General features: G+C 42.0%; 2 protein-coding genes across 2 annotated transcripts in view; one reads left to right on the forward strand and one right to left on the reverse strand.

Annotated features, from left to right (window-relative positions):
• capn5b (calpain 5b) overlaps positions 1–25,772 on the forward strand; it is a 62,127-nt gene that overhangs the window by 19,893 nt on the left and 16,462 nt on the right. The window contains exons 4-8 of the mRNA XM_084372836.1: positions 7,557–7,688; positions 17,528–17,736; positions 18,042–18,234; positions 22,849–23,042; positions 25,505–25,582. Coding sequence (XP_084228962.1) covers positions 7,557–7,688; positions 17,528–17,736; positions 18,042–18,234; positions 22,849–23,042; positions 25,505–25,582 — 806 coding nt within the window. The remainder of the gene's footprint in view (positions 1–7,556; positions 7,689–17,527; positions 17,737–18,041; positions 18,235–22,848; positions 23,043–25,504; positions 25,583–25,772) is intronic.
• ompb (olfactory marker protein b) lies at positions 13,050–14,162 on the reverse strand. The gene has a single exon (XM_084372804.1). It carries the CDS (start codon positions 13,832–13,834, stop codon positions 13,352–13,354), a length of 483 nt encoding a protein of 160 aa, XP_084228930.1. The 5' UTR covers positions 13,835–14,162; the 3' UTR covers positions 13,050–13,351.

Here is a 25,772-nt window from a genome sequence, read left to right on the forward strand (position 1 = left end):
AAAGTGCAGTGATGTAGGAAGAGATTCATTTTGATTGAGAAACATTTTATGGTTGATCATTTGGAGAATATAAATGAATACAAAAAGAGGATGAATACTTTGTACAAGATTAGATTTTGATTTATCTAGAGGATCCTGACTGTTCCCTGCTGGTGTTTTATCAACAAGAAGCATGGAGAGGCAGCAATTCCCTCAGTTCTTTGATGCAGGAAGAGAGCTTTCTTCTTAACCACCACTCTCAGGGCTTCTGGTAATTATGTTTAGTGCCGGAAAATCTCCATTTTTGGTTTGAAGCAAGAAGCCTCCATCTTAACAAGACTTTGCTGCGCTCTCATGTCCCCAAATGAATGAAAATGAGGCGAAAAAGCTTCTGTGAAATACAAAAAAAAAAAAAGTTTTTTATTTGAAAGAACATGTGAAGACATGTCTTCAAAGCAGTGGTGATAGAACAAACATGCATGTTCCATTGGTGTTGATGATGATTATTTGTGGTTGATGAATCTAATCGTTACATTAAGGTCGAAATTGCAATATTGCCTAATGCAATTTTGAAATCACAAATACTATGCAGGACATGTCTAAAGCATAAATATTATGCTTTCGGTGTGTCCTGGCCTGCAGATCACAGCCTACAGACTTAAAGGTGCAAGAATTTTAGTTGAAACACTTTCAAAATAGTCAAATGTTTCATTATATAGACATTATAACGTCTATGTATTGTGTTGCAGAGACAATTAGTGAAGTTCGCATGCTAACCAGCTAGCCCGAGCCCATCCTGCTCTAAAGCAGAGAGTCCAGACTTGTCGCTACATAGCTAATTAAGCTTACTACAGTAGCTAACAGTCGAAGCAGTTGGCAGCAGTTAGCGGTCACTCTGGTGATACGCTACACCTGTTTGTTTAGAGTATTAATTCCACAGGACAGCAATTCTTATTTATTGCACCTCTTAAGAAAACATCTTTATTTCCTACAGATTCTTGCCAAAATCACATTATAATAATGATTTTAACCTGACTGCTCAAAACTCTTTCCAACACTTGTCATATTCAACCATTCACACACACACACACACACACACATTCTTACACTGATGGCAGAGGCTGCCATGCAAGGTGCCGACCTGCGCATCTTGCTCAAGGATACTTTGACGTGCAGTCAGGGGAGCCTTCTGATGATTGGGCGACCAGCTCTGCCTCCCGAGCCACCGCCGCCCAAACAGAGAATAAAGAGCAATAATATTGCAGTCGAAATAATCGCAATTAGATACTTTCCACAATCATTTAGCCCTTTTTGACCCAACAGTCAGTCAGTTTGCTCACAGTGTGAGTGTAAATGTTGAAGAGGTCGTGTCATCAGAGGCCGGGTGAAGGTTCACAGGCTTAAAATCCCCCCCAGAGGTTGTTTTGCTCGGTGTTATCCTTGCTCAGATGCATCTAGGCGATATTTATGGCTGCAATGAAGTCCCAGTGGCAGAGCGTGCGAGCTTAAAGAGCAAGCTCTAATAAAATGCTCCCCCTCTCTGTCTGTCTCACATTGTCTCGCAGCCTGTCTGTCTTCCTCCTGCTGCCCTTCTCCTCTCCCTCTCCCCACATCTCCTCCACTGATCTGTGTTTATTTATGTCCTGACTGGGCGAGGGTGGGGCGATATGACGGTACATGCTGTGAGACAATGGAAATTTTTCAACTGGCAGAGAGTTTCCTAAAGCATCATGGCCGTTCTCCGTTCTATATATCATTATTAGAAACGTCAGGGTTTTGACTATCAGGTAAATTCAGTCAGTCACAGCGGGCTGTCAACTCTGTTTTTAATGCCACAGCAGTCCCTGGCCTCAGGCTACCTTATGTATAAAAAATATCCCTGAAGATCCAATCATTTAGGTGTACAGATTTAAATTTTAAAGCACCTGTATGAGAATGATTGTATTGGTAAACACACTGTTGGAGGAAGGAGGCAGGGAAATGTTGGATCACCACATCCCTAAAACTCAAAATCAGCGATCAGGACTGCTGTGGTATCATCGCTACAACGTCATCTTAACCAATTAACGTGCTTTAAAGATCTTTTGAGTCACTGGATTCTTTATCCTGAAAATGTGCTACATCACAATACCGCAATATGTAAAATGACCATATTGTGATAAAAGGTTCGTCCATTCCAAGTCTTAACTGCTCAGAAATATAATGTAAGCTCCGTTTGTCTGCTGAATTAGCATGCCGTCATTGTCCTTAGGGGAAGCCTGTGGAGGTTTTGACTAGTGATGCTCTGGAGCAGAGTTTTGATGAGCTGGTCCTCGCAGTTGAGCACGGCTGTGACGTGATACACATTTCTGCTGACAGTATCTTGCCAGTCAACTGATCCCAAAGCAATGCAAACTTTAAAATGTTCAATCTTTGGAAATGCTATATGCTTTATTTGTCGGGCCTCAAAGACACAAACAAAGCGTTACTCTGTCTTTTTGCACTTGTGGCTTGTTGTGTGTTTGCCTGTGTGCCTGATTGTGTGTTTGGTTGTGTGTTTGCCTGTGTGGCTGATGGTTCCTCTCACAGGCTGATGGATGATGCTGAGGAGGGCCATGAAGCTGGTTGAAAGGTTCTCAGTAGCAGGGTAAATGATTAGGCTGTGCTCAGCCACAATATTCACATTACTTCAGTGTCTGCAGGGCCGGGTGGGGATCGATACTCTATTACTCCTCCACCTGAGCCGATCCCTGGATGGCAGGCCACCACAGGGAGCCCTCGCCGCTGCTCAGACTCCACCAATCAATGCTGTTGCGGACGGAGGTAAAAAAACGTGATTAGAGATCTTAACTGAGGCACCCGTCAGACAACGGTCCGCGGGAACAACATCCAAACATCGCTTCGCGTAGTTGTGCCGACTCGCCCTTACCAACACACATTTGAGACAGGAAGTGCTTCAGTGCTGGTCCGTGTAAGGTGAGAGGGGCTGCTGGTGGAGAGCAGAGGTCTCCAGGGAGCACTGCAGTGGCCTCTGCTTCTGATTAAAAGTTTGCTTTTGCAGCAATCAGCTTTGCAGAGTCAGCAAATTACTGACCTTGGTTGTGTCCTGTGTGTGTAAGTGTGTGTGTGTGCGTTTGTTTCCCACCTTTGAACATACACCATAGTGTGTATATGCTGTGGTCTGCATTAATTATACACACACATGACTTTTGAAGGTTGGTTCTGTTGCCGATGTTTGTTTAAACCAGGATGAGGGACTGTATTGGACGGGCTGCCGGGGTATCACAGGGCTAACACATACAGACGAACACATTCACACTCACTTTCACACCTGTGAGAAATATTTTGCATCTCCAGTTCTCTTAGCCTGCTTGTGTTTGGACTGTGGGAGGAAACCAGAGCTCTCAGAGGACAAACAATATGCAGCAATATTGAGCTTTATTGGCTCTCTAACCATTGATCCACTGAGGCGCTCTGACGGTATTCAGTATCTTTTTAACACTTTCGTGTGGTCAAGTCTGTTCGGATTTGTGAATATTTGTTTTTTCGTTCTTGCCGTTTATGTTTTTGGTTTGTAAAAAATGATTAACTGCTTAGTTGTCAAGTATTTTAAAAGTCAATTAATTGATTTTAAGGTTTTTTTTTAAGAAAAATAAGCCAATATCCTCTGATTCCACCCTCTTAAATGTTAATATTTTCTTTATGTCTCTTTATATTTCTTTTCTCCTCAGTAACAGTAAACTGAATATCTTTGGGTTGTGGACAAAAAAAGACATTTGAAGGATTTGACAAACACTGTTGGACATTTTTCACAATTTTCTGACATTTTATAGAACAAACAACAAATGGATCGATCAAGAAAAGAAACATCAGATTAATGGAAAATAAAACTGATTGTTTGTTGAGGTATAGCCACAACCTAAAGCATAGCCATCTTCTTATCAAGACCAAAACTTACAAAATTAACATCGTTCTGTATTGAAGAACACTTGAAAGTAGCGATTGAGACCATAAACTGATTAGGAAACTGTTTACTGAGGTAAGAAAAACTAGCAGGAAGTTCGGTCATTTTCTCATTAGCTTACATACAATTGGACAATTGTATTTTTTAAACCAGTGGAGTCGCCCCCTGCTGGCCATATGAAACATTTCATACAGGTAGTAGCCCTGGAAAACCAGAACCAATGTGCTGAGGCAGATATATGTTGGTAATTTTTTTCTCATATCGTGCATTACTGCAGCATCCCTTTTCACACTGTGTCTTGAACACTCTGTTTTAGCTTCAGAGTGAGACATCTCACCTCTGCTCAATCTTTGGTGAGAATTGCACATGTGCATTACTCAACAGGCAGGATGTAGCCTATCAGAGGCAGAGTAGGGCGGTTCATTCTGAGCAAGGTAGTGTGATCAAAAATAACGCCATTACAGCAGTAGCAGCTGTATGTAACGCTGCTGACTTTGTCACTTTGCAGATCTTTTCATGACATAACACAATAAAGGAAAGGCAAAAACCCAAAAAGCATAATATGACCTCTTTAAATCACATCCAGATGCTATAAACTTGAGAAATGTAAACATTCACCAGCTGAGGTGGTCAAACGGACCCTGACTGTCCAGTATTTAGCCGCTGTGTGTCTGTTACATGACGAGTAACATCTGTCTTTCTTCCCTCGTTCTCCCTCTTTTACTTTCCTAACCCCAGCTGAGTGTGTAAAGATAAAGAGCTGTTAAGTGGTGCTGTGCTTTCCGCTGCCTGTTGAGTAATGGCCGAGGTGCCCATCGACCCGCCGGTCCCATAAAGCAGACAGCAGAAAACAGACAGACTGTTTACACCCCGGCCACTGCCAGCGCAGCTCTGCAGGCTGTAGTAAAAATTAAGTTGTTCTGTATTTTATATCGGGCTGGTGTTAACCTGTGTATTAAAAATCAGATACTGGCCAGTCACTGAAATGATGCTATTTATCGTAAAATCAAGAGGTTGTGATGTGACATTAACCTCGTATAAACAAAAATGTTAGTTACGCAAATTTTTCCATTTCTCAACAAAAGATACAGCAAATTTTTTGACTTAATGTTCAAACAGTGTTTCAGCTTCAGGCCTCTGGGTAGGCGTTTTCCGTGGTTGACTGATGTTGCTAGGAGACAAGCTGTTAACTTCTGTGCTGCGATGATAACGGAGGCATGTTATAACTCTGTAAAGCCCTCGATGTTTGATACAGGACAGTATTTCCTCTTTTTTGAACAAAAACTGGCTATATACTGTTAGTTATTGAAGTTGTCTGTCCATTTAAAATATCAAACATTTGTCATCCCCACGAGACTTCGATTTTTATTCATGTGTTTTCAACACCTGCTGAGATATCGGCAGCTCCTGTAGTTCAATACTGTTCGTCCTGCTTTTTGGAAAATGAATGGTGGTAAATGACGTCAGCTGTCTCTATCTCATGGATCCAGGTGTGGTGATGGCTGGGGATGTGGCAGTTAACCAATTTCAGTATTAACTGATTTAAAATGTCATGGCTTTTTAACCGTGAAGTCTCAGCTACACTGAGTGTTTCTGTTCTCACTCTCAAAAAAATGGTACATTATTTTCCTGCCTCCGTGTCGGCGATAGCTGTGGCTGGAGGAATTATGTTTTTGGGTCGTCTGTCTGTCCGCTTGCTGTCCGTAGTGTTTTCAAATAACTGAATGCATTATAATCATTAAACTGTGAAACCCTGATTTATCCTCATACAATAATCGTACAATCAAAATCTAAAATACTTGCATCCCTAATGCTGGCAAACAGTGAGACTGTGAAAACTCACAGCAACGACTTCTGTAACATCAGCGGCTTTTATATTACCCTGAGATTCAAACACAGAATAGAGCTGCTTAACTGCCTGTGCCGATTGTGATTTATGAAGTAATGTAATCAATTACTTTTAGTGCTCGCCCACACAGATGTGGCACCAATTAAACTTCAGTTGGAATAAAACATTTACGCCCCCTGAAGAACGAATGTTGTCATTTTTTGTGCTATTACTGCAGAAAACTCAACAAAACTTCGATTTGTCCTTTATGACAGTTACAATTTTGACCAAATGAATAAAAAACAGAACAAACATCATGGAGATACTGTATTTAAACTGATTACACAGAAAAAAACATAATTTCAGTGCAACTTTAATATGTACTATTGTTTTGTACTGTATATATTTTGAGATATTTTGTTCTTTTTCAGCAATGTGAATAATTCTCAGTTTTGGCATCCCTCCTTTTGTTTATCACACGTTAGCGCTGAAGCGTGGCCATTGTGTGCAGACAAAAGAGTGGAGGACAGCGTGTCTCTCTGTAAATGTCGAGTGTCGACTCGCAGCACGTAGTATTCATCCCACACTTTATCACAGGAACCGCAGGAAGCCTGATGCTGTGTGTGTACAGTGTGTATGGATGCGGATAGATGTGCGAGTCCAGCACACATGCGAGAGAGAAGAATCGCGAGCAGCTCATTTAGCGCCGTGTTGTTAGCGGTAATAGAGGACTGTCTGTACACATTGTGGCAGAAAATGGACCTCAGCGCAGCAGCTACGGGAAATGTGATTTCATAGAAGCACGCAGCCCTCCCACACTCGAGTAGAAGATCATGAATATGATACGTGGGTGCATAAGGACAGATGGTCTCTTTCTGATTCATGAATTTGCCTCGATAACCCATTTACGCTCTTCTCTGTCTTGTCCCGCCGACCGTACACACTGTTTATAAACCATAAACCGACTTTCAGAGGCTTTTTTACTCTGCGAAGAATACGTTCACAGAAAGATAAAATTACTAGTATGAGCACCTACAGTCCTACTCTTGGGTTCAACTGAGAGCTTCATCTTCACTTTAAAGGACCTGTTTGTAAGAAAAGTAGATTTTTTAACTCATTCCCAACTCGTCAAACAAAGACGCATAGGGATGGTGGCCGACCCGTCCTATAATCCCAAAGCATCAGTATCTGACGAGTTGGGAATGAGACTCAAAACTTCTCTCACAAGTAGGACCTTTAACTGTCATGCAACTGTATAAAATAATGAAAAGATAACTCAGACCACATGTAGTACAAAAAAAATGTTCCATGTCAACAATTGCCTTAAAAATACTATATATTAATATTATTTTTAACTTAGCATCTTTTCAAGCATCAGTCCTGATAAAAGCTTCCTAATATGATTTTTTTTTTAGGATTTTAGCCCTTTAAATGCCAGTTTGTTTACAAAAACACTGTTGCTGTTAGGGGTTGAAGGTTAAGTCTTGTTATGAGGCAAAGCCCTCTATAGGACACAGGGGAAAAAGCATGCATTTGCATACGGGCCAAAATACAGCTAAATTGTCTTATCTAGTGAGAAATAGTATAAAGGACAAAAACTCATCCAGTACCTCAGAATGAAAGTCTGATAAAATGGGTTGAATGATTAATTTTAACTGGTTTTAATGGTTCATAATATGCACAACAGCTGTCTGTCTGTAATATACACATATAGCCAAAATGATATGATAAAAAAAACATTAAATGTATAAACAGCTGCAGGAGGGTAAACACTAAACTCTTCTCTGTGTGTGTTTGGTTGTGTAGGAGCTGTGTGAAGACCCTCACCTGTTTGTTGATGGCATCAGCGCACACGATTTACATCAGGGACAGCTGGGTAACTGCTGGTTCGTAGCTGCCTGCTCCAGCTTGGCCTCCAGAGAGTCTCTATGGCAAAAGGTAAGCGTGTGTATATAATGTATGAGTTTGTGTCTGTTGTGGATTTCTTCTTCTTTTCTTTGTCTCGGTCTATGTGCAGACAAACTCGTCATCTACAGAAAAAGTTAAACACTTTGGGAAATATGCTCATTTTTTTCCTTCCAGAGTGAGAAGAGTAGAACGATACCAACCTCACGTCTGTGTGTTCGGTTCTTAGCTTGAGTCAGGATGCGGTTAGCATAGCTTAGCATTAAGACTGGTGATGTGGTAACATTGTAAAATCACAATTTGTCTGTCTCTTAAATTATTTATTAAATCAACTAGATACGACTAACTGATCTCTGAGCTTGAGAGCGTCGGTGGACACATTTTTAAACTTTGGACGGAGCCAGGCTAGCTGTTTCCACCTGCTTTCAGTCATTATGCTAAGCTAGGCTAAGCACACCTGACCACAGCTTCGTATCTAGTTCACAGGCATGAACATGGTATCAATTTTTCACGTATAACACAAAATGCTGCGACTCTGATGCTCACAAGACAAAGCTATTCAGTTTATTGTCATTGAGGAGGAAAGAAACCAGGAATATTCACATTTAGGAAGCTGGAATCAGAGAATTTTGGCTTTTTTTCCCCTTAAAACAAAACTCAAACTGAAGAATCGATTATGAAAATAGTTGCTGCAGTCTGCTGCTGATTCGCCACGTCAACCCGACCACCAGCCGTTGATGAAACCAATTTTTGAGCAAGTTTTTAAAAAGAGGAAACACTTTAACAAACAGGACCACTTCTAATTGGGAGATAATTGGAAAAGACATTGCTTCCCTCCCAAAATGCTTTTTCAATGTACTCAATTGTAATTATTCCACATTTAGTGTTTAGTGTCCATTAGGAACCATTATGATAAGAAGTAAACACCAGAGGACTCATTACAGCAACACACCGCCTCCCCGGTCTCAGCAGACTCCATCAGTCAGTCGAAGCCTGATTGGTGGAGGCTAAAGGAGAGTCTCCCAGGACCGGCTGGAAGCACTAAGGCGAGATGGATGTCCTGGCTTCTGCGGGTAGTGAATGTGTTTTTATTAGCAGCTTTTTTCATTTCACATCGCTAACCAGCAGAGGAAGCTTTCAATGCTAGCAAGGGCTCAGAGGAGAGAGGCCAACTGTGGATGAATGAATGCACAGAGAGTGAATGGACAGACGCACAAATGGACAGAGAGATTAAAACCATTTCAAGCAGGCACTTCATTAAATACATGCTGGAATATTTATATGTTGGTTTTATCTTTACATATGTTAACTGGTCTCGATTCAACACTGACGCCTCTTCATGACTTACGTTAGCAACTAAGATCAACAGCAGGAAAGTTGTTTTTTAGCTTTGTATTTTGTAGTTAAATTAGAGAGAAGTCGACCGTTGATTATGATAATAATAATTTCAGTACTTTTATTATTTATTATTGTTTATTGACTTATATAACCTTTGAGCTTAGGTTGGACTCTCTCATTTGGATTAATCTTTGTTGGACTTGTCTTTAGTTACTTTCTGTTGCCCTGCCTGCCTCCTTTACCACCATCAGTAAGTTTATTAAAGTTTACTTTTGTCCTCCGTTCTGCGTCTGCATTTGAACGTAACCTCGACAGTGCAAACTGACAACAAGTGAGAGAACACACAAGGACTCATTAACAAATGAAACCCAGGCAGGAAAAGGTCACTGTACAGACACACGACAGAGAAACCTTCAAAATAAACAGGAAACAACAAAACTGAAACGCCACACCATCACAATCTGGCCTGATTTTTTGTGTCTTGCGAGCTCTTTACACACTGATCAGAATAAATATTTAAACTCCTGCATGGACATTGGCAAAACAAATCACTAACTTCAGTGCAAAACTTGTGGTGTTGTGTTAACAGAAGATTAGACAATAATATTTAAACTCTACTGCGCTCCGAAGTTTCGGGTGTCAGGATTATTCTGAAATGTTCTTTGGCGTCCATCTTGACAGAGGAAACAAAGTGATTACTGAGGTTTAATGGGATTTGAAACAAGATGCCTCGGCCTGTCGTAGCGAGACGCTGGGTTGTGACAGTCTGCTCACACAGGGTGTGTACATACAGGCCTGCTAACACGCTGTCCTCCCTCTGTTTGCTCTCTGCTCCTCGAGCTCTGTTCAAACACTCAATCACACTCGTGGTGTCTGTTCTGCACATCTTCAAAGTCACTTAATAGTCTTAAATTTGCATTTGTGAGTATTTATTAACCACAAGCTCTTTATCTAAACTTACTTGATTGAATTACATGATGATCCTGTTTGTGACTGAAACACGTAGAATCAATTGATTGTAAATTGAAAGATACTTTTTATTCTTGGTTTTATAAAGGTCTTTTATAAAATAATTGAGAAATAAAAAATAAATTAGAAAAACTTAAAAACATCTGCATCTGATACCTGCAGACACTCTGGTCTCACACAATATCAAATAACTCCATATCGAATGAGCTGCATGTTTTCAAGTTATTTTACTTTATTTTTATTTTATTTTGTTTCCTCGACAGTTTGTGGTTGATTATTTCATTCTGGTTCTCTGAAGCAGGAAGCACTCTTTGTTGATGAAAGTTACCACCGCTCATAGCTTGTCCATGTGACCTGAGGTGTGGGTGATGGACGTCCGGCTCAGGTTACAGAAATATTAAACATTTTGGGAAATGGCTTCGTGCCCCTTGAGACTGTAGACGAGACCAGACAGGAAGCTGTTGCATTTAACTCGGCGAACTGTCTGTCCTCCGGGTCAATTCCTCTTTTGGGTTTGGAATGAGACATTTTGATATCAAATGTCAGGTGCACTCTGGTGAATCAGAGTGCTGTTGGCTCGGCCTTCTGTAAAGTGGAGTAGTTTGACATTTTGGGAATTACACTCATTCGCTTTCTAGTGGAGTGTTAGATGAGAAGATCAATACCCATTTTCATATCCGCTGTTAAATTTCAGGTTACAGACAGCAGCAGAGCCACTGAATCCCCAAATCGATCTGATTCTGATTCACAAGGTCCCGATCCGATTGGATCTCTGGTTAGATTCAGTATCGATTCAGTCAGAGATGTTTCACTCACAATCATTTTAATGTTTACATCAAGGATTTGGGATTTGTGGTGAAAATCTGCCCATGGAGAAATCAATGGATGTTGTTGTTGTGTCTCATTCTCAAAGACTGACACTTGAATGACAGCAGTGATGGAATGTAACAAAGTACATTTACTCAAGTACTGTACTGAAGTACAATTTTGAGGTACTTGGACTTGAGCATTTACATTTTCTGTGACTTTATACTTCCACTCCACAGACAAGTATTGTACTTTTTACCTCACTACATTAATTTGATGTTTTGATAGTAACTAATTTATTAGTTACTAGTTACTTTCCTGTTTTTATAACACGTCAAAGCCAAAGTAGCACATTTTTAGGTTAATTAATTTATTTTATTAGCAATATATAAAGTAAAAATACAAAGTATAATTGACCTTTTTAAAAAAAATTTTTTTATCTGTGAATAGATTTAATATCAGATACTTTAAGAATTATACACAAGAACTAATCTTAAGGGTGAGTTTCAGTTACTTAGTATGACTTTTGAGTATTTTTTTTTACTACAGGAGACTATTGATCTTCTTTCTCACTCTCCAACAGAAAGCAAATACGCTTATTTTCCAAAATGTCAAACTTTTACTTAAAATGTGAAATAAAGAAGGAAATGTTTAATCTTTGAGAGGATGTGATATTGTGGCGCTAAAACAAAGTAATATGTTGCAGCTGCTGAATATCTAAAGGGATGAAGGCTCACACACACACTTCTTCAGGTTCAGGACAGAGTTGACTAATCTCAATTTCACCAATTTATTCTGGCCGTGTCCAACAACATGCTAATGTTTCGGCCTTGTGGTCTTCTTTAGAGCGTGGAGGCAAATGTCATTTATATACCGGGGTTAGCAGGTGATTCGCTTAAAACACCAGATGGTAATTAACTTCCTCTGGTCGTATATACATCTTCTCCTCATATGACAATGACTGAAAATAATAGGTGAAATGGCAAATTTCATACCAGTTAAATATCAGTTAAAATCTTTGGATATTCAGCGGTTGCAAAGAACCAAACGCTTTTCTCTGATTTTGCAGCCTTGATTAAAATAATTATTATTCTGAATCCAAAGCGAGGGAGAACTCCTGATGGGCCTGCAGGCTGGAACCGAACCTCGGTGCCTGTAGTTTGATTTGCTGCATGTTGTCGGTTTGTAGTTTGAAATTGGACCACAGTTTGTGATTAGGGAGTCGGGAGCCGGTCAAGTTCGTCCGCTATCTGAAGTCTGTTTGTTAGATCTGAACAATTAGTGGAAGTCCGTTAGTTAAAGCAGCCTTTGTGCAGAGATGTTCGTCTGTTCACCGTCTCCCGTTGGCCACCAGATTCACTTCCTGTGAAAGCAAAACGAGGAATGGTCCAAGTCTCACCGGAGCAGACACTAATCCCCAGTGAAAGCCTGAGTGCAGAGACAAAACATTGTTATTTTGTATTGCTTTTGTACATGTTAATTACCTGCAAAACTCGCCGGACTTTAAAGTGCCTTTCATTCAGCTGGAGCTCTTACCTTTCTTCGATCGCGGTATCTTTGTTTATCATCACCTCATAATAAGATGAGCTAATTTTCCCCCAAACACAGTCCATTTGTTTAACTCCTTGTCAAAGGATAACAGGCAACAGTGAACAAAAGGACACATACCAATGAGGACACTCAATAATAATTTATATTTATGCATTCAAGGCTCGAGGCGAGATCGATTTAATTGAGACTCCAGAGAACGTGCAGACTTCTTACCCGGAGAGAGAAAAAAACGGAGGTTTGTAGAAAAATAGACGGTTCTGGTGACGAGTTAGTTACACGCTTTGTACCAAAGAAAGAAACGAGTCTAATACCTCCTGACATCTCCGTTATTTTCTTTTCTCTCACACCTCATTTGACACGCGTCTTCTCGTTCACAGTCACAGTTAGTGTTCGCAGTGTAAAGCCTGCAGGAGGACGAGGAGGAGGAGGAGGAGGAGGAGGAGGCTGAGAGATGAAATCCACATGCCTCCCCTCTCTCTCTTGTTTGTCAGGGTCACCATGCAAGACGGAGACGGATGAGGCAGCAGGAACCTGTTCCCCCGTCCACTGGGGAATACTCAAGCCCATACACACAAATACACGCTGTCTCTATCCATTATCTCATGTGGGACTCGTTTCTGCTAAACCCGTCAGGGCGGGCTGTTTGTCAAACAGGAGGAGAGGTTGGCTCAACACACGAGACGTGTTCGGGCATTAATTAAGAGAATACAGATACAGCTTTTTGAATTGTCGGATTTATTTGAACTTCGCTGTTTTTAAGCTCAACATCAAAGGATACAAAGATACAAACAAGCACTTTTTGTGATCTAGAAGTTCAATAACAGAAGCAAGTTTCTTTGTAAATGAGTCCAAGAGAAGGATGGAGAGTGAAGTGTTGTCCTTAACGATTGTCAGTTGATTAGTGGAAGTAATCCATACATGAAAAATGCAAGTTTAACCTAAAATGAACTTTTCTTCTTCAACTAAACACAAAACAAGCACAAAAGAAGAGTTTCACGAAGGTATAGCTCCAATATTTTAGCTGTAAAGTCTCAACTATCCGTCGTGAAGGTGATGGAGCTGTCCACAGTCTCAGGGCTGCAGCCGTCTGCAAACGCAAACAGGAAGTACATCACCTTCCTCACCTTCGCCTGCTCGGCGATCCTCTCGCCGAACTCATGTGCGTCAGCCTCGTAGCACTGGACAGCGGAATCGACAGCATCGTTGGGCGACCTCCAGAAAGCCCCCGCGGGCTCCAGCAGCTGACGTGTCATCAGGTTGGTGAGGTCAGGCGTCCAGAGCTGCGAGGTGGCCGTGATGGTGAGGCGTCCCGCCTGGGCCAGCTGCACCGTCCAGTGGGAGAACCTGAGGGACTGTTTGGGGAAGTCCAGTCGATACACGGCCTCGTTCGGCAGCAGCAGGCGTTCGCCGTCCTGCCTCTTCTGGCCTCGCTGCTGCAGAGACTGAACCCGCAGGCGCATCACCTCCGTCAGCTGGTTGTCTGGCCGGAAGGGGAGCTCCAACTCTGTAGACATGTTTGGACGGCTCGACACAGCGGGCTGACAGGTCGATTCTGACTGTAAGGCTGGATTAGATTGACAGCTCTGTCGAAACTAAGCCTCTTCACTTTCTCTGTGTCCTCTTCCTGCTCTTACGCTGCGCTCTCGCCTGCAGGCTTGTGCATTATGCATGTGTACATGTCTGCGTAGCATCGATAGCAGAGGGTGGGTCCGACACAGAAGTACAGAAGAGCAGAGGTGCTAAGCAACAAGATCTAATGACATTTGCAACCACGGCGCAGGGTTTGCCCTCAGGGATCCCCGCTTAGTTCTGTTTGTCACACATTTGTTTGGCTCATGTTTCTGCTTGGTTACAGATCCTTGACTCTAATACCTGACATGACCTGCTGTGCAATCAAGATCCTATTCAGACAAAGAAAGGATCTTTGATTTCAGAGTGAGGACACACCAGCAAATATTTATCAAGGGTCACTGTTTTGGAGTAGCAAATGAATAAATATCAAGGTACAATAACTGGAAAACTGTAATGGGATATATAAACACTGGTATGATCTACAGGAAACGATTGCTATGATTGTATTTCATGTGGAAGCTTCAACAGTTTGGAGCCAGTAAACAAATACCAGTTCTGTTTTATCATATTGTTTTTTTTTTTTTTATCTTTCTGCTCCATTGCTTTGTGGTTTTCATCGTCTGTTGTTAACCACAACAAAGTTAGTAAGATTATTATTTCTAGCACGATTTCAGGTCAAAAACATCACAGTGTGACACTGCTTTGTGAGACGTGAGCGGCAGGTGAAGGACCAAGAAGCATCAGCATGTATCACACCATCTCTGCTGAATATGAGTTGTTAGCATCAGGACGGATAAGCAGGGTAATTCTTGTAAATTCGGCTTTAAATAAAAAAAATTTGTTCCAGCCGGTTTGTCTTTGTGTCCAAAGGGCTTCTTACCTCCCAACAGCTGTTTGAAGACACCTGATTTTAACCATTTATACTAAATTCATGAAAGAAGACAACACCTAACCTGTACCTAACAATAAACATGTCAAATTTTTACAAGTACAGTAAGTGGTAACTTATAAAGGCAACTTCTTCGTCGTCCATGGAGAAGGTTCCCAGACTCCCTTAAAAAAACACTCCATTTTGAGACTTGTTGCATTAGAAGAGACTTTATACAGTTTGTTTAACACTGTCCACAACACATTCTTAACTGTTTTGGCCTGCTTGTTAATTCGGCAAACTTTATCCATACAGATATATCTTTGTTCGTGTAAAAAATTGACAGGCTTATAGCCGTCCTCTTGTGATTGGATCATTCAAGACACATAGAAAGACCAAATGTGAACAGCCTCTATGTTTTACTGTAATTGTTGTGGTTGAAACTTTAAGAATTTCTGAAAGGACTGACTCACTAACCAAGTAGAGGTTTGGCTGAATGATGTGAAAATGTTTTGTCAGAGGAAGTTTCCCACTTGTATGTCAGATGTGCGCTCCATCAGCTGAAGGGGAAAGCCTCTTTATTCCCCTTATTGAGAGAAGCCAAAGTGCCTTCTGCTTGTGTTTCTGGTCGGTCGTCAGGTCACTTACCTACCAGAGTTCAGTTGCTGCATAGCGACACTTGGCCCAGATGAAAGCTGATAGATGGAGCCCTTGTTCTCTCTCTATCCACAGTGCAGAGTCAGAGAGTAAGCAGTAGCAGGGTGGAGTGCAGGGGAGATTGCCTCCCGAAGGATTACAAAATGACTCTGAGGTTTCTGTGGTGCAGTGCTTTGTTTTTTTCCCTCCCCCTCCTCCTCCTCCTTTAAAAGGAGCTGTTGCTGCCTCGCAGAGCCGGTCCTCTGGAGAGGCCAGATTCTCTCCATCAGCAGAGTGTCACCTCCTGTAGAGAGGTTTGACAGGAACTGCTGTTCAGTTAGCGCACCTTGACATCTCCAAGGACACCCGCTGGAACACTGTCAGTGGATTCACATGTGGTGTCGCTCACTGCATCATTTGCAGTTTTTACCGCATGCCACATTCACACCGGAGAAGGTTTCACAGGCGCCCTTTCCCAGGTCGCCTCTAGGTTGGGTGCTCTGTTACGACACTGAGTCACAGTGGGAGGGCAACACTTCATAAATTTTAAAGAGAAATCACAACATGACATAATGCAGGAAATTAAACCACGACCTGCTCAGCACCAGAAGACAGATGGACTAACATTTAGCAACGAGACGCAGACACTGTTTCTCTGGAGGTAATGGAGATTAAAAAAGGATCAGCTTACATTCATCAGGTGGACGGACACTGTGGGAACCGAATGAATGCTAATGTTAGCAGACCAAACAGAAATATAACAATATCTGGTATATATGGTTTCTGTCTGTGTTTTTATACCACAAAATATATTTTGTACATCAACACCTTTTTCTTTTTTAGTTGTAAAAAACTTTTATTTTTACATGTCTGGTTTTCTTAGAATAAGATAATTTAACAGTCGTTCCAGAGGTACTTGTTGCATTTCTTCTACCCTCCACCATTTTGAATTTATGATGCCATATCTCAAAAAATTACAAAAATAAATTGAATTGTGGACAAGGCTTTGGGGGTCCACCATCTTGTGATTGGGACATGGTTCTCCAACTTAAATTGTTAGAAACGGCTCTCAAAGACAGCGTCTGTCCACTGAAGTTGACACCATGCTCGAGAGGTTCAAGTTCACCTCCTGCGCTGTCACGAGGGCAAGCACCTCGTCCATAAGTAGATTAAATCGTCCTTCCGTGCAGTGAAACAGTTGGAGAAAGAAAATAGTTCCTTCGTGAAACTGCTCACAGCGAGTTCTGTGGATTATCTTGAGTAACCGGGTCATGATTTCAGGAAAGGGACATTGCTGTTTATGTTTTTGTGTGTGTGTTTTGAGTGTCATCTAGATCCATTAAATTTGAGAGAAGACAGACATCTCTACAGCTGATATCTGCAAATCACGGGTGAATTGTCCCTTTAAGCTGGCACAGCTATCAGATGATGAGCCTTTCTTGAGATAAAATAAACTTTATACACATTTTCAGCTACATGAGGAAAGGACATGACAGGAATATAAAGTAAATGCATGCAGTCAGTTCAGCAACTTAAAAGTAATCTTGGTGAGTAATTTTATAAAGGTACAGTTAATGAGTGTTATTATGTTTCAGCCATCTATTATGTACCTTTGGTAGACTTATTTTTCAGCAGTGGGTCCATTTACAGACAGCTGTGTGTTCTGAGACTTTGTGTGACTGTGTTGTATGTTTTGTTTCTCACCTCTTGTCAAAATAATAACCACAGTTCACAAAATGGAGGCTGGGCTATAGGGGTTTCACTGGACCATAGAAAATGCAGGCAGCTGAAACACACACACACACACACACGCACACACACGCGCACACACACACACACACACACACGCGCGCACACACACACACACACACACACACACACACACAGTGCAGTCAAACAGTTATTAGCTCTCACCCATGTCCTATTACAGCTGGATTTATGACTGGGAGAGCCAAGGTGATAAATTCGTCCCCTAATCCTAAATGCATCAGCAGACATGAGGGGACGCCGGCTCACTCCGGCAGCCCACTCCACCATGACATTTTTTATGCTCCATGGACCAGCGGTTGTTTGTTTGGCTTACCTGCCCCTCTGCTCCTCCTCCTCCTCCATCCTCCTCTTCCTCCTCCAGGTCATTCCCGACTGGAAGGAGCAGGAGTGGGACACGGAGAAGCCAGACTCGTACGCGGGGATTTTCCACTTTCGCTTCTGGCGCTTCGGTGAGTGGGTGGACGTGGTGATTGACGACCGGCTACCGACGGTGGACAACCAGCTGGTCTACTGCCACTCCAACGACAGCAACGAGTTCTGGAGCGCCCTGGTGGAGAAGGCCTACGCCAAGTTAGTACCAGAGCCAGCAGATACACAGATCCAGTTTGAGAGAAGGGTCACAGACACCCAAAAACTTGAGTATTGAATTTAATGACTTAAACTTCTGCCTACATAAGTGGAAACTTTGAAAAACACCATTCATGTCCAACAGTCTCAAGCTCAAACAAAGTCAACGTGCACTGAACAGACTGTCTTTATCAGCATTCAGACAAAAGATGACATGACGATGAATTTCCATTAACATGCAGATTGTTTTCTTGAACTTATCGTTGCAGTCTTGTGAATATAAACCGGCTCTCCTCCACTTCCTGCAGGGTTTATGGCTGCTACGAGGCTTTGGATGGGGGAAACACTGCCGACGCGCTGGTGGATTTCACAGGTGGTGTTTCAGAGCCGGTGGACCTGCTGGAGGGTCAGATGGCGACGGACGAGGTGGCCCGAAACCAGCTGTTTGAAAGGGTTCTCAAAGTCCACAACAGAGACGGTCTCATCAGCTGCTCCATCAGGGTAAGCTAAGGGCTGATCGTACCTCACTGCTTAGCTCAAGATTCCTTCAGTTTTTCCTTTAAAAATCAGTTTTATTCTCAATTGTTACATATGAAATGTGGTACAAAAGAAGCATTGAACTTTTCCCTTTTTGGGCTAATGCTAATGTCAGCATGCTAACATGCTTACAATGATGATGGTAACATGCCAGTGTTAGCAAGTTTGGTAAAGTTAGCATTCGATATAATCTTAACCAGAGGTGGCAAAAGTACACACTCAAGTAGAAGTAGAGATAAAAAAACTATCCCTCTGAAGGACGTTTCTACGGGCCATTTCTATGCAAAGCTAACTGAAGCCCATGTCATATTAATATAAAGACTATTAAACTTAAAGGTAGCATCGGTAGGATTTGTCCTAGCTGTTCCTGAATGCACCACAAAGATAGTTGATTGTTGAGTCTCATTTCCAGGACGTCAGATTTTGGGTTGGTAAAGCATCCCGAACAGCAACAAAGTGAGAAAATAAGAAAATCCAGGCAGAGGGCTGCAGGGTCACCAACACGCCTTTTCAACCCCATTCCACTCTCCCTCTCCGTCTGATTAAGTCTTGTGATGTTGGGAAGGCAGCGTGCAATGATGCAAAAATAAAAAATAATCAATAATTCCCCTCAAATGCATTTAAACTAAAGTAAGGAGCCTGTTCTGAAAGTGTAAGTGAATTTGTGTTCAAATGTAGGTTGGAAAGTACAAATATGTCAGTATGTCAGTACAGATACCTGAAACATCTACTGAAGAACGCCCTGATCTTCATCCTCACCACCTTCGTTAAATTGAAATTCTGTCCCGATGACCACCAGAGTTAAAACAATTCATCCAGAGCAGCAGAACACAAATGTCTGTTTCAAATCCATCTACGTAACATCTTGACATTTTAACAAACCATGCTCGCACACTTTGCAGCATTTCAATACCTTTTCTCTGGAAATTGTCTAATCCACCAAAGCTGACCTCTCGTGCCCCGGAGCCCTTTCGTAATTGGAGCATTTTCTGCTATGATTTGAAAACCCAGACATGAATAAACTCTGTCTGTGGTGTCTGACTTTGTGCAGACACTCGCTGCCTGTGTCTCGCTGCAAAGACAGCAGCCTCCTTTAGTGCCAAATCTCTGCATAAATTCTTTTCAAACGCTCTTCAGTGTCTCGCAGTAATTTATGTGAGATTACGTGAGGTACACACAAATGAACAGCGCGCACTTCTGATTTGTCTGTTTTGATGACAATGTGCATTCCTTATCCTCTCCAGAATATTTGCACAAAGCCTGGGTACGGTTATGGGTTCTTGTTACACTGAGGCACATGCATTAATGGTACATTTAAGTGAAAAAGGGTTCAAGGGGAGGCCATTGAACCCACTCAGTGTGTGGTGAGGCTGACATTTTCTACAAACCAAAGCACTTTTGTGTGGAAGATGGAGAAAGTGGGTGTACAAGAAGGACTTTAACAGTCGTTGTGTGCCTGGAACTCGATGTGGGTGAATCTCGTGGAATAAAACGATGCAGGTAAAGATTTTTGAGAGATTAAATGGGTTTACAGTCGTTCACAGCTTTTCGATGGGGAGCTTGGGATAGCAGGAAAAGTTAAGTGACCTTCTAACATTTGCCGTCACACTGTCCGGACTATATTCACACCTGTCTCAGTAGAGTGCATACCTCTGCCAAGGCCCAACAGTGTTCAGAAGAACTGTTGAATAGTTCTCAGTGAATATCAAATGATATTAATGCTTGAAGAGTCTCAAAATATCTGGATCACAGTGCAAAGCAGACCACCTCTAGATGTATTCTGGCTGATCTGGTCGCTACACCTGCATTATCAACATGCATGTTTCCATATCTAGATAAGATATCCAGATACAAGTCAAATCAGTTGTGTTGCCAAACACACACACTTTCCACGAAGAGTATCACAACCTGTGTTGCATATGATGTCATCTATCCTTAGATCCTTATGGATACAGACGGCATATTGATACTGTGTGACTGGATCACTTTTGATCAGAATGCGGCTTGTTGATCTTTCCTTGAGCGTGTGATTGAGCAGCCAGTGTGACTTAAAAACCGATCCTCTCCAAACACAAAGCTGTTTTGCTTCCTCAAACATTCCCTGCATCTGAATCACAAACTTCTCTGGAAAATCCCTGTATTGTTTGTTTTTGATCAGCTGAGACAACTGGAAGCAGTCGGCATGAGCAAAAACATTTGAAAACTGTTTTATAGTACCGTATTAAAATCTCAGTTTTACATTATTGCTTTAGAATCTGAGGCAGAGAAACCTTTGACTCGCCTGCAGAGGTTTTCGCCGCTCTGCTTCTGAACTCACATCGGCTTGTTAAGAAAACAAGCGTATGCTGTTGTATGAATTTCACAGTTTGGCCTTTAGTCTGATGCTTCACGCCAATCTTATTCCCTGACGTCCTGCTCCAGCAACAGCTAATTCACAATCCCTTATTGTGATTCAGAGTCAGGTGCAGTTCAATTTTTAAATGACATGGCTCTTTTATATGCATGAGTTTTTACACTGGAGGGTCTATTATTCAACTGCGAGAGTAATGAGAGCTCAGCGAACATTACCAGCGCCATACAAAAATGAATTTTCCACTTTTATCCATTGTTCTTATTACTTTGGCTTGTACTTCTCAATCTTGAATTGTTATTGTAGGATGTGTGAATTCAACACCAACCCTCTGGGAGACCCGAGGCCGGTCTGCTGTTTCTCTCATTTCATTTTCATCTCTTGTGGAAAGACTAAGGGGGGAAAAGGCGGGAATTAACACGAGGGAAATGCATGAAGATGAAGTCCAAAATATGGACCTGACCTGAAAACAACCCTTGGAAAACCTACCTTGAATCTAATATGCATGCATTTGTGTCGAAATAAAAAAGAGAGACCCGTTTTTTAAGAGGACTTAAGAAGATACAAGAAGGAGGAGTTTTTTGGACCAGCTGACATCCGGTTTAGCGCCTGGCTAAATTGAATGCTATCGGACCAAATGGCATCAAATTATGAACGTGATGAGTCATTTTGCAAGGGTTGTGTGATGCTAAAACAATTAGCCACCATTTTACAGCCACTTCTTTCACATTGTAAGCTTATGGGGAAAAGTCTTTGCCTCCAAGTGCAACACATGACGTAATCGTTTGAAAATTCAAAGCCTGCCGTTCTTCCTGGGCTTTTGCTTGAGGGTCGCCATCTTGGTTTTATGGAGTCAGAAGTGACCATTTATGGATGAGAGAGTGGAAGTCGGGATCAAACATATGGTGGTGACTTGCCAATCACAAGGTAGCCCTAAAGCATACCCTGCTTTATCTTCTATTTTATTCTAAATGGGACCAAATTGGGACCAAGTGGGGCAAATAAACTTCAAGCTGTGTTGAAGACGACTTGATTGAGACCGTAAACTGTTTACTGAGGTAATAAATCAAGTGAGGAGTAAGGTCGTTTTATCATATGCTACTCATTTCTCTTACACACAGGCAGACTTCTTTTTTAAACCACTTGCGTCGCCTCCTGCTGGGCATTAGAAAGAATGCAGGTTTAAGACACTTCCGCATCGGCTTCACTTTTCAGACTAACCTCAAAGATTGTGTACATAAAGTCTTCGATCTAGAAATTAAACATGACTCCCAAGGCGCATTTTGGCAAGAAACATCCAGTCACAGAGCTTGAAATGGTGTAATGTGGCTGATAACGGACAGTAAAGGTAAAGAGTAGAGTGTTTACATCAATTTACTTTTGGATTCTGGACCAATTTTAGATTGAGCACATTATTTATTTTCCCCAAACCTCTGACAAAAGAGGGAAGACACCTGACACACACCGTTAACTCTCTCATGCAAGGTATCTTGGGGCTATAAATTACGTTGATTGTGTGATATAATCAGAGTGTAATCCCAGCCAGGGCTTCACTACACCACCATGACTCCCTGGTCTTTTATGGGCAGTGGGATCAGTATTCCTTCCAACAGCTTTCATTTGAACAAACCAGTGTTTTAGATCTGTTGTCCTGTCCGTCTGTTTGGCTCTCTGTGTACCATGTTATTCAGGCTCTCGGCTGTTGTGAGGATAATTATGTCTGGAATTTGCAGAGTAATGTGTCACAAGAAAATCCAAGTGCACTGAACACATAATTATTAGATCGAAGAACCAATTTTCTAACAACGCCGCCTAATGACTCTCTCCTCTCCACAAATGGTGCCTCGGTCAAATTTAAAGTGTCGCATCACATTTGCTCCGTCACATACACTCGCCGAAATACACCCTCCTCCAAATGTGCTCCCAGTACCTACGTTTTTGGTCCTGCCGGCGACTTTTGTTGCATCTCCCTGTCTTTGGTTTTCCCATCATCTCTCTACTCTCTGTAATAAAGGCGCAAATATCTCCGTTCTGTTTTCATTTCCCTCAGAAGCAGAGCTTTTTTGTGTTTCTACTGCAAACCGCAACAGTGTCCCTGTTTGCCTTTTACTAAACACCTACCTGTTTATAATTTCCCAGGGAACTGTGCCAGCCTCCCTCTTTTACATATTTCTAGAGATCCACAAAAGCATCTGTTTTCAACCGGCCTGTTTTTGCTGTTTTTGCAGGCGACCACGATCGAGGACATGGAGGCACGGCTGGACTGTGGCCTGGTCAAAGGTCACGCCTACGCTGTGACAGACGTACGGAAAGTGCGGCTAGGTCACGGACTGCTGGCCTTCTTCAAATCGGAGAAGCTGCATATGATCCGGATGAGGAACCCCTGGGGAGAGAAGGAGTGGAGCGGCCCCTGGAGTGACAGGTAACTACAATACTGCCACCTACAGGCACGGGAAGACCACTGCAGCTCATCTCCTCTTATTGAGGCTCACTGAGGGCCTGTTATTACCGGTGATACGATTACAAGTGGACAGCTCTGAGCCCGTCAGTTCACATCTGGCTTTAACGTGTATCTTGAGTGAACACATACATGAATGTGACAAACAGAAAATTAAGTTTTTAACACACCTGACATTTGCCGAATTTACAAGAAGGCCCAAATGATTAAGAATTTATCGTCAACAGTTTTTGACAAAGTTTATAAAGTCTCTCCTAACGCAACAATTAACAAAATTGCAGCGTTTTTTAAGGAAGTCTGGCGACTTTCTCCACATTCAACAAAGCAGTAGCCTACTTTGGTTACTGTTTAATGTATTTGTCAAATTTGACATGTTAACAGTCAATAAAATGTTGTTTTCTTTCATAAATGATAAATAAGTGTACGCAATTCGTCCCCCTACTGACAATCGGAGGATAAATCTGGTCCAAGATCATCGGTAACGATGCTCAGCCCAGATTATCAGGTAATGTGAAATGAAGGCTTCACAGATCCAGTTTTAACGACCTGCTCGTAGACTCACTGGGCCACCCGAATTTAAAATCTAGACGATCACAATTATCATTACATCAGTACTTTCACGAAAGCCGGTGAGAGAGATATCCTGGAAGCATGCACGACCGCGTCCCCCAAGTGTTTTCCCATGCTGCTTTAGTTTTTTTCTCACGACAAAGTATTAATGTTTCCGCATGAGATCATGTGAGGAGCTGCATCTCCACCCCCAGCAGGATAAGATCTTAAGAAACAACTTACGCTGAATTAATAATGTTTTAGAATTTGCCGTAGCCGTTACACAAAGTTTTTAAAGTTTCTCGTTCTCAAAATCACGACTGGTTGAGGTGTTCTGGGGACATTCGTTCGGATCTGTGTTTTCACAAGCATCTGCTGCTAACATTGGCCCAAACATGTAATCTGCTTTAAAGTGAACCACATGGAATCAGATCTGTTGTTGTGGCTTCTTCTTGTTTGCAGAGGATTGTATGTTGAGGGACACGTGTGCATACACACTGCAAAAAAAATTAATTAAATATTGGTCACATGCGGTCAAAACCACCTCGAAATGTGGTCACAGTGATTGGATCTCAATCACTGTGACACTGCTTCCTCAAAGCATCTTGGGGGCATTTCCACCTGTACTTACAGCTGTCCACTTGTGATCGGATCGCTCAGGACAGATGTTAATACCGGGTCTGAACAGGGCCACTGAGGCTCATTGAGCCGCCATCATCCATCTGTCCCAATTTCGCCCGGTGATCTAGATGAGTCAGACGTGGAACATTTCCAGCACAACACAAACGATGCATTTGTCCTTCCTTCCCTACATGACCTTACTGCGACCTGGACCAATTTAACTGATTTCGCTAATTTAATTTTTAAAATGTGCACTGGTCCCCTTCCTCTCCTTAAAATCTCTGAGAGCTTGTGTGTGATAAATGAGTAAACAACAAACAACTGAACAAAGACTGGCCCATATTTAATGCCCACAACCTAGACAAGAAAGCTGCACAATGAGAAATGTCATGTAGACAATGAAAAATGGATATGCAATCAAGCTAATGGGCCACGGAGCAAAGACGAATGGCTGCATTCGGCCCTGTTGGAGCTTGTTTTTAGAGGGCAATATCAACGGCGGCGCGGCTCAGATATCATCACAGACGGGCCAAAATTGAGCTGAGTAACCCTTCAATTCATATGTCTAGGTGAATCGAAATGACCGGTTTGCAAAAGTGGCCTTTCAATCAGGAAGACAAAGCTGTTATTTCTCCCCTGACAAGAGCGTTTCATCCCATTTCTGCAACCCGACACAAGGGAATTGGTAAGGCCGAGATAAAGTTGCCCCCTCGACATTTCTGTCTTTAAATTGTTAGCTACCGGACTCTGTGAAACAAACAGGGAGGTGGTAAAGCAGGATCATAATGGAGTCTGAATTATTGATCAGGCCAGAAAGAGAGAAAGATGTTATTAAAGAGATGTGAGTCATCTCTCTTCTTCCTCAATCACTCGCTGAATAATTTATTCATATGTTTGTTAAAACCCGTTACTGTAAATGGAGCCTGACAGGCTGTTGAGATGTGGACGTTGTCAGTGAATCATAAATACTAGGACATAAACACAGAGCTAATGCATCCAGTAAATGTGCTTGTTTCCCCTGAGCAGTGAATACAAATCGGACCTTGATGTTTAGCGATGATTCACACCAACAAATACACATGCAGAGATTTTAACACGATGGTGCCCACGAGGGACGGACACATTCATCATTTATTCATCAGAGCTTGACACAGAGAATTTAAATTCACAATTACTTTGATTGTTGAAAGACTCACAGCTAAATATCTCGCCGTTAATTGGTTTGTGTTTTATTCTGATTTCTTTGCTCGCTGCAGTTCGGAGGAGTGGAACAAGGTGAGCAAGAGCGAGAGAGAAAAGCTCGGCGTCACCGTGCAGGACGACGGCGAGTTCTGGTGAGAACCGTTTAAGTGCAAGCAATTTTGTTTTTTTCTCCTCATCTTAGACCCATTTATTGATGCGGTGCTGGCCTGGTAGAAATGAAAGTTACATTTGAATGAGTACAGGTTATTGAATAATTGATTAATACTGTTGTGTATGGGAACCCTCTCACCTGAACTGACCGACACTTTGGGCTGATTGTAC

Source organism: Pagrus pagrus (assembly GCF_965226575.1).
Source record: "Pagrus pagrus genome assembly, chromosome: 14".
Taxonomy (NCBI): Eukaryota; Metazoa; Chordata; class Actinopteri; order Spariformes; family Sparidae; genus Pagrus; species Pagrus pagrus.

Coding starts and splice junctions, on each gene's coding strand:
- ompb (XM_084372804.1), bottom strand. CDS start 13,834: ATGTCTACAGAGTTGGAGCTCCCCTTCCGGCCAGACAACCAGCTGACG.